Here is a 9,377-nt window from a genome sequence, read left to right on the forward strand (position 1 = left end):
TTTCCTTGATCTGGAGTCCTTGGGAAAAATATCAAGAAGGTCCTCCTCCGGGTCATATTCTGAATCTGTGAAGGAAGAGAAGAGCAGTCAAATTAAGTCAATGTTTTACGTACACCACTGCTGCTTTTCTGGCGAAAACAAGGGCATGCATTACCTCCTGAACCTTTGGCCGTATCCTTCTTCAGACCAGATGTCTTATTTCTTGAACTAGACCAAAAGTCTGTTTCAGTATCTGATGGAGATGAAGGGGAGGGAGGGCCATAATCATCATCGATAATGATGGGAGAACTCGGAGCTCCATTGGTTCTAGCCTGTGAACGTGCTTGTCACCCTGGACTCCATGGGTTGTGTAGTGGAGCAAGAAAGTGCAGAAGTCTTTGAAGTTGTGGAGACACTTCCTGGTTTGGCTTGGACTGGAGCCGATGTGGACTGGGGGGAAACTGCTGTTATTTGGGATGTGGTAGACTTCGTAGTAGTCAAGACACTTGCTGATGTAGCAGTAGCAGTGCCTTGGGCAGGAGCAGATTTGGAGGGGAGATCAATGAGGACACTGAGGTAGTTGTGAGGGAACTGGCAAATGGGGGAGGGGGAGGAGTTGCTGTTTGACTTTGCTGCCGTCCTATGGTAGAAAGAGTAGGGCGTGATGGGGCTCTGGCAGAGGGGCGAGGCACAAAGCCGCCGTAGGGCCGAGGATAAGGAAAAACATTAGGGAATCCATACAGGTGGGGCTGAGGGGGAGGGGGTTAACAAGGTCCTTGAGGCCGCCACGGAACTCGGGCTCGGGGGAAGAAGGGCTGGCGAGGAGGTTGCTGCCGAAAATTCCCTTGCATCTACAAAAAACAAAAAGGTGCCCGTTAAACTTGAAATCCATGCAGCACACTGTCAACATCGACCACTGTCAATCGGCTCTGGAATGCCCCCTTAGAACGCTCCAGGAAGGGAGTGAGTACGGACTGTCTGTACTCGTGTAAATTTTGTCAGAACGTCAGAAACCTGTTTGAAATTCTGATCAAAATTTGCGCATCTCTGAACACTGAAAACTTATTCCGTTGACAAGATAGGGTGTTGCTGGAGCGCTCATTTGCCCTCCTTGCCCTGCTGCAGTGTATGGCGCAGACCTGGTTCACCGCCACGCTCCTGCAGATGTTCCTGTTCACGCCGCCCCTCATGTGGCTGGTGAGCAGGTGGACACAGCGCGCGCTGTGGCCGGGCTGCCTGCTGCTGGGGCTGCTGCTGGCCGCCTGCGCCGTCGCGCTCTACGCCACCACCGTGCAACTGGGGCTGGCGCCCACCTTGCTCGTGTTCCCGCGGTGAGTGCTGCGTGCTGCACAGTGGGTCAGAAGGCCGGCACTATGACGACCACAAATTTATGATGAAGCCAATGTCCGTCCTGATTCGATCAGGATGCTGCCGCGACAGGCCTTCCTGTGGGACCCCACGTTCGTCTACCAGTACGTGCGCGCCCACACTAACGCCGTGCCCTACGTGGTGGGCCTGCTCACGGGCACCCTGTTCCACCTGGCCGACCGAAACAAGTGGCAACCCTCCAAGGTGGGTCTTGCGCGATGACCAGTGGCACTTCATGGAAACCCTTGAAGACGAATGAAGCAAATCTCTTTTTCTCTTCCTCGCTTCTTTCTCTCTGCCTCATTCTCTCTTTTCTCTCTCTTATTCCTTCTCTCTCTTTCATTCTTTCATTCTCCCTCTCTCTCTCTCTCATTCTTTTCCTCCCTCTCTGTAGCGGACGGCTACCTGGCTGTGGCTGGGGATCCCCCTGGGCCTGCTGCTCCTTGGCGCCGCCTTCATCTCCGCGTTCCCCTTCGTGCGGCCCTCGTACGAGGCGCGGCCACTGCTGGACGCGGCTTACGGCCCTGCGCGGCTGCTGGGGTTCTCCCTGCCCGCCGCCTGGATCATCTTCACCTGCGGCTTGGGCTATGGAGGCGAGTCAGAGCGACAGTCAACTTGAAATGGCAGAGAATCACAGAGACAGGGACATGGATCCAAGGTGTTTTCGTACAGAAACGGTACTGCACTAAGAATGAAAGAGTCTTGATCAGTACCCAATTTTGGGCGAGGTATGCTTCATTACACGACTTTGGGTGAGGAAGACTCCCTCACCCAAATTTGGGCGAGAAAAGGTGCATCGTATGAGCTTCGTGAATGGCTATGTTGTATTACCGCCCAAATTTGGCTGAGGAAACTTTTCTCACCCAAATTAGGGCGAGGAAACCTAATCCTCACCAAAATGAGGGTGATAAAGAATTCTTCACCCAACAGTTCAGTCCTGATCGCGACTCTTTCATTTTGAGTGTGGATTCGTCTCAACGACACAGAAAAAAAAATGCCTCAGCATATGATTGGCTGGGATGCGAAATGAAAAAGTATTTGGCGTATCACGGTAAATTTCTCTCCTGGTATTCCCAGAAATTTCGCTAAATTCCCAGCTCTAGGGATTCTCAGGAATATTGGTCAATTCCAGAAGATGGTTTTACCGACTGTGCGTTGCGTTAATGTTGCAAAACGTCCCTCGTTGCGCCAGAAAGTCAAGAGTAACCAACCACAACTTTGTCAACGCGGTAAAAACGGTTGCTGTTCTTTCCAGGAGCTCGCTGGAAATTCCCTTTGTCTTTATCACAGGTTTCCTCGGAAAGCCATAGGAAACGTTTTTACCGTGAACTTCTTGAGGTCAAAGCGTGGATATTACGTGGTGGGCAAGTTGAGGTTGGCAACCTTTCCACGTCTCTGTTGCATCGAGGGAGTGTTGGCCGACTTGTGCCACAACACTGTTAACTAGTTTCTGCCTCGCCACTGCACTGCAACCTCCAACCCGGTTTGGCTGGTGCAGGCATGTTCGACAGCATCCTGTCGTGGTCGCCTTTGGTGGCGCTGGGCCGCCTCACCTTCTCCGTGTTTTTGGTGCACCTCGCCATCATCATCGTGTCTATGGGCTCCATGCGCCAGCCAGTCCACCTCAGCGACTTCAGCGTGGTGAGCTGCTGACAAATTGCTGCCCGTTAAACTTGAAATCCCTGCAGCACACTGTCAATTCGAAGAATCGCTTCGTAATACGAAGAAAATGAAAAATCTTCGAAGAAATGCTTCGTATTATGAAGCAAAATCCTTCGTAATACGAAGCATTTCTTCAAAATACGAAGCAATTCTACATAACTTTTATTTTCTTCGCAGTTATGTACACACTAAATGTCCAGGGACTGTTTATGTCCCACGATTTATGCAATTTGAAGCACATCCGACGCTGATACAATTTTGTTCCCGTGGCGACACATTTTGTCCGACACCTGCTGCACATTGTAATTTCACTAGACAATTTGTTCCGCCTGGCGGACACAAAATTGCATCACCACCGGATGTGCTTAAAATTGCATCATTCATGGGACAAAAAAAGTCCCATGACATTTAGTGTGTAGCAAATGCTTCGTAGGCTTTGCAGGGTGCAGGCTGTGGGTTTGAAACCCTTGTCTCCTCCACGACAAATCTTACTATCTACTTAGTACGTTCAAATGCACACGTAGCAAGTACACACTTTTTCAACTGCATAGTACTATTTTGACTCCGTAGCCTCCGTTACCCTGTCACTGTTAAGGGGGCAGTCAGAGACTAGTCGTTGCTGACGGCGATTTTCGACGTCAAAAACAAATTTAGACGAACTACTTTAACTGGTCGATGAAACGACTTTTTGAAATGGGTCCTGCTGTTCTTTGTGCAGGCTAGTGAAACCGTGGCCGACATTGCCATGTCCTACGCGGCCGGCCTGCTGCTGTACCTTTGCGTCGAGGCCCCTATGTTGAACCTGCAGACCATCTTCTTCTCCAAGTGTAAGTTGCGCTTCTACTTTACAAGCCACGGTGCAGGGGCTCCACAGTAGGCCAGAAGACCGGTAGTCGCGGTCAAAATGTCGGACGCGTTTTGAGCTTCCGAGTCGGTATAGGTAGCAGAACTAGAACCGAGCGTGCGACCCCACCAACGGATTCCTCGTTCGGGAAGTATACATAGTCCCTTGGTGGGGTCACACGTTTAGTTCGAGTCCCATTTGGCGACTCTGGAGCTTACTAAGAACCCCACAAAGAACTGCGCGTATACAAAGAAAATGAAGGTTTCGCAGCCTACAAAGAAAGTCGTTTGCAATACAAACGATTTTGTTGATATTTCAAAGGTAAAATTCTTTGTACGGTACAAAGAACTTATTCGCAGCCTGCAAAATATTTTTTCTTTGTATTACAAACAAAATGGTTTGTACTACAAACGATTTCCTTCGTAAGCTGCGAAGCCGTCGTTTGCTTTGTATTTCAACGAGCAGTTCTCTGTAGGAATTTAACTGTGGTGAGCTTAACCCGCGTCTTAAGTTGTAGCGGCCGCTTCCAGTGGTCCTCTGGCCCACGCTCCGCCTGGATCCGCGTTTACTTACAACGAAGTCACGTGACGCCGTTTTGCTCCACAGTGAGCAGTAAGCGGGTGTCTGCCGAGAGGGTCCTACGAGACGAGCCGACGAGCGGGAAGGCCCAAGGAGCAGCCGAGGACGGCAACAAGGAGCACGGGGACGCGGCCTACAGGACCTGGACAAGCACCACCGACGCGTGACACAACTTTAGTAAAAAATTGGCTCGTCCATGTTCTCTCCTGCCTTGCTCCCTGTCAAATAAAAAGTTTGATTTGTTCCTGAGGCAACGTATGTGAGACTTATGAGAACTGTTGTTATGGCTGCGACGTTGTCGCTGTTGAAAGCGAATCCTGTTCTTATACGAATCGAGCCTTTGACGGTGTACTGCTGAGGTACCCCTTGGACATTGCATTTAAAAATATATTTTCCGCCGAACGTGCATGGAGGTAGTGAATCCCGGAATCCGCATATGAATTGCTCCAAAATGCACCTTCTTTTGTGATTTTGAAACAAGGGTGTTTAGAGTGGACACGAAAGCCCTCTACGTGCGGCATTGTACGGTAACCCGTCGTAGGAATATCTGTGCGAATTCTCCTCGCTGCAGCTCAGGAATTTGGCCCAAGGTGTCTTGTCAAGTAAAGATTTATAGTCCCGAGAATAACATTGTCAAAGTTTGAGAAACTTCTCTTTTACCCTGTGCAGATGTTTTGAAACCACATCTTTTGGACATCAGGAGCGCTGTTTTAAGCTACGCAGAGAGAGCGCACTAGTATTTTAAAATCTATTTTTGACCGATTTAATGCAGGGATCCTTAACTCACCTCATAAGGGCATCATAACGTTATCATAAGAGTTTAAGTTATTACCTTTAACTTCTAACATCTTTTCAAAAGGGTAGGTTATTTTTTTATGTCTCGAATTTGTTTGGATATACTTTTGCAAGTACTTTCATAAGTCCGTACCCTTAACCTTTAGTGAACATTGTCTTATGTTACGTTAAGAAAGCAGTGTTAGTTAAATGTTAAGTTAAGGATCCCTGATTTAAGGTATTTTTTGTCAGGGTTTATTTTACTGTAAAGTCCCAGTGTATTTTCTTGCTTCCCTGTCAAGCGATTTGTGATAGATGCATCTCAAAGACAAAGTACAAGTTAACTGTATGTGAATGCAATCAGTGCACTCAATGCACCGCACCAATTTTGCCTAAAATTCCTTCCCAAGGGCTAGATTTTTATGCCTTTGTTTTGCTAGTGCGCTTAAAGTTATTCAAATAGCGTTTTTGTACCTTAACACCTCCTTCTTTCATTATCCAAAATGTTGCTCCTAAAAATGCAGCAACGGCCAAATGCCAACTTTTTAAAATTTGAGCGCCCCCCCCCCCAAGTAGGTCACTGACAATTGAAATTAACAATTATATTGCCGTAAAAGTGGCAAAAATTCCAATGCTTACGCATTGCACGGTGTTCCGGTTGTGGAAATGAATTTGAAATCTGTCATCTAAACGTTAATTACGTTCACTTTATCGTTATTTACGTAACTTTGAATCCTACCGGTATTTTTACATCCCCAAAAGTAATTCAGTTTACACAATGACCATCTCAGTCTATCTCGCGATCTACAGTGCTCATGTTCGTCAAACGAAAGTCATCCGCGTTCCGAAACCACCCCTCCCGAGTTGAAAAAGTTTGTCAAACCAACCGTCGTGCTGGTTACAGAATTGAGGAAAACATGAGAAGAGAACCGCAGCCTTTAAAAGCAAGCCAAACAATCCAACCTCAGCAACAATGGAGGGCAGTTTCAATACGCGACTACTCGTTTTTTCAGCCTCGCGATTTTCGAAAGGGCGCAGACGCCGAGAAAATTGTTGCCAACCCCCGAAAATCTATTTATTTTGTCTTTTCTGCTGCGAACCTTTTACTAATGACAGATTTGAAAGATGTTTATATGTCTTGTCACTGTGCAGCAATGAGTGAACATTGGCATTTTCGAATTATATGGCGTTTTCATTTCATTTTATCAGGGACTTTAAATTTTGACAGTTGGTACGATGGCACCGTGTCGTTGCCATGGAGACTTTTTTTTTCATGTTTTAACCATTTTCTCAGAAGACAGACGATTTCTTATCACTTTGATGAGGCAGGAGGTTTAGTTTTGAGGAGTGGCACACTTTTTCTTCGAAACGTTTCTAGGAAATGTGAACGGATAAGGGTGCTTGATTGTTGCAAATTTATGTTTTAGTCGTTTACGGAAAATTTCCACGATAATTTTTTTAAATTTTCTGGACGTTTTATTAGATTATGAAAAGGATTAATGCGGCGGGAGCCAATTGGCTGCGCCCGCTCTGCTGGTCCTGCCCGCCCTGTCGGCCCGGCGGCCCACCCCGCCGGACCCCCGGCTCCTGCCCGCCCCGCCGGCCCTCCGGCGCCCCTCCCCGGACGGCCCCAGCGACGCTGCAGTAACTGCAGGTCTTATTTTCATTCTTACCGGTATTGCCCTCGTCCGCTGCGGGTCCGCGCGTGGGCCAGGGCGCCTGTCCTCGTCCCCCCCCCCTCCCCCCGGCCCCACCGGCTGCCGGCCTCCTGCAGTGGACCCCTCCGTGAGGCACAGACTGCCTCAGACTGCCCTGGGAACTTCGTGTTCTGTTCCCTCTATGTGTCAGTGGCGCTGTTCGCCGTTCTTTTTTTCTTTTCTCCTAACTTTTTTTTCTTCCGCATGAGTTTCCTGCGAGCCCTGACGGGTCGCTGGGATGTGATTTGGAGCTCACATCATCCAAACTAGGTCCATTTCGTGTCTGTTGCATCCACCTAGCGTCCACCCCGCGTCCACGCAAGTCCGCGCCAATCCACATTTCGAGCATTACTCCAGTCGGCATCCTGATCGCGTCCACTTCATCCCGAGCAGCCGCAGACGGATCATCCATTAAGCATCCGACACATCCAGGAGATCTACTGACATCTAATTCACGTCCACCACGTCCACATGAATCCGCAAGGGGTCCACATTACATCCGCAACATCCACACAAAAGTGACTGGGCTGCAACACCACATCTCCGTCAAGTCCAACACATCCACGAGACACCTAAAGTCCAGATGAAGTCCACAACATCCAAACGTTCATAATCCACATCACATCCAAGCCACTCCAACACATCCAGACTGCATCTACCACATCCATACTGCATCTGCCACATCCAGATCGCATCCAAAGTACATCTACCTCATCCCGATCGCATCCCAAGTACATCCACCACACCCAAAGTGCATCCACCACATCCAGATCGTATCCTAAGTGGATCCACAACATCCGAATCGCATCCAAATTGCATCCACAACATCCAGATCACATCCAAAGTGCATCCACAACATCCAGATCGCATCCAAAGTGCATCCACCACATCCAGATCGCATCCAAAGTGCATCCACCACATCCCGATCGCATCCCAAGTACATCCACCACACCCAAAGTGCATCCACCACATCCAGATCGTATCCTAAGTGGATCCACAACATCCGGATCGCATCCAAAGTGCATCCACAACATCCAGATCACATCCAAAGTGCATCCACAACATCCAGATCGCATCCAAAGTGCATCCACCACATCCAGATCGCATCCAAAGTGCATCCACCACATCCAGATTGCATCCAAAGTGCATCCACCACATCCACATCGCATCCAAAGTGCATCCACCGCATCCAAAGTGCATCCACCACATCCAGATCGCATCCAAAGTGCATCCACCGCATCCAAAGTGCATCCACCACATCCAGACCACATCCAAAGTGCATCCACCACATCCAGATCGCATCCGTAGTGCGATCTGGTTGCGTTGAGTGCGATCCGAGTGTAGCGGATGCGTTCAGGATGTAATGGATGTGCATAGGATGCGTTCATGTTGTGATAGATGTGCATTGGATGCGTTCATGATGTGATGGATGTGCATTGGATGCGTTCAGGACGTGATGGATGTGCATTGGATGCGTTCAGGATGTGATGGATGTGCATTGGATGCGTTCAGGATGTGATGGATGTGAATTGGATGCGTTCAGGATGTGATGGATGTGAATTGGATGCGTTCGGGATGTGTTGGATGTGCATTGGATGCGTTCAGGATGTTGTGGATGCACTTTGGATGCGATCTGGATGTTGTGGATGCACTTTGGATGTGATCTGGATGTTGTGGATGCACTTTGGATGCGTTCAGGATGTGTTGGATGTGTATTGGATGCGTTCAGGATGTGATGGATGTGCATTGGATGCGTTCGGGATGTGTTGGATGTGCATTGGATGCGTTCAGGATGTGTTGGATGTGCATTGGATGCGTTCAGGATGTGACGGATGTGCATTGGATGCGGTCAGGATGTGATGTATGTGCATTGGATAAGTTTAGGACGCACTCCAGATGTCCTGGTGGTTTCGGAAGCCAAGTGGAGATTGTGGATGTTGTCTGGACGGTTGATGCCTGTGGACGAGCTGGACTTAACGAGGATGCTGTGTGGACCATACCTCGCGTGAAGTTTAAGAGTACCTATTGTTCTTGCTCCTCTAACAAGGATGTGGTGGCCGAGTGACTTAAGTTGTTGGCTAGTATGCGGAAGGTACCAGGTTCAACTCCCGGTAAAGGCTCACCAGTTTCGAGAAGTTCGTCACTCATCCAGGCAACATCAACACGACGAGTCGACAGGCTACAAGAAAGATCCATCCCATCCGCATCCGGAGGTCGTCCAGCTCATCCAGAGTAAAGGAGTCATCCATCATATCCAGAATAGGCCCTAATCACATCCAAATAACACCTTGGATGTGAAATGGATACGATCTGGATACGATGGATATTTTTTGGATGCGTTCGGGATGTGCTGGATGTGGTTTGGATGCATTTCGGATCTGGCGGATGCATTCTGGATGTGCAGGATGTGTGTTGGATGCGCAGTGGATGCCGGGGATGCGATCTGGCTCCGTTAGACACATTTTGGATGCGCA

At 48.8% G+C, this 9,377-nt stretch overlaps 1 protein-coding gene across 1 annotated transcript; it reads left to right on the forward strand.

Moving 5' to 3' along the window:
* Positions 1-340: 340 nt before the first annotated feature.
* On the forward strand, positions 341-4,676 carry LOC117641227 (nose resistant to fluoxetine protein 6-like). Its single transcript, XM_034378382.1, has 7 exons — positions 341-555; positions 1,062-1,310; positions 1,404-1,551; positions 1,742-1,940; positions 2,846-2,988; positions 3,728-3,836; positions 4,460-4,676. Exons 1-7 carry the CDS (start codon positions 341-343, stop codon positions 4,597-4,599), a joined length of 1,203 nt encoding a protein of 400 aa, XP_034234273.1. The 3' UTR covers positions 4,600-4,676.
* The last annotated feature ends 4,701 nt before the right edge of the window (positions 4,677-9,377 follow it).

Source organism: Thrips palmi, unplaced genomic scaffold (assembly GCF_012932325.1).
Source record: "Thrips palmi isolate BJ-2018 unplaced genomic scaffold, TpBJ-2018v1 HiC_scaffold_15, whole genome shotgun sequence".
Taxonomy (NCBI): domain Eukaryota; kingdom Metazoa; phylum Arthropoda; class Insecta; order Thysanoptera; family Thripidae; genus Thrips; species Thrips palmi.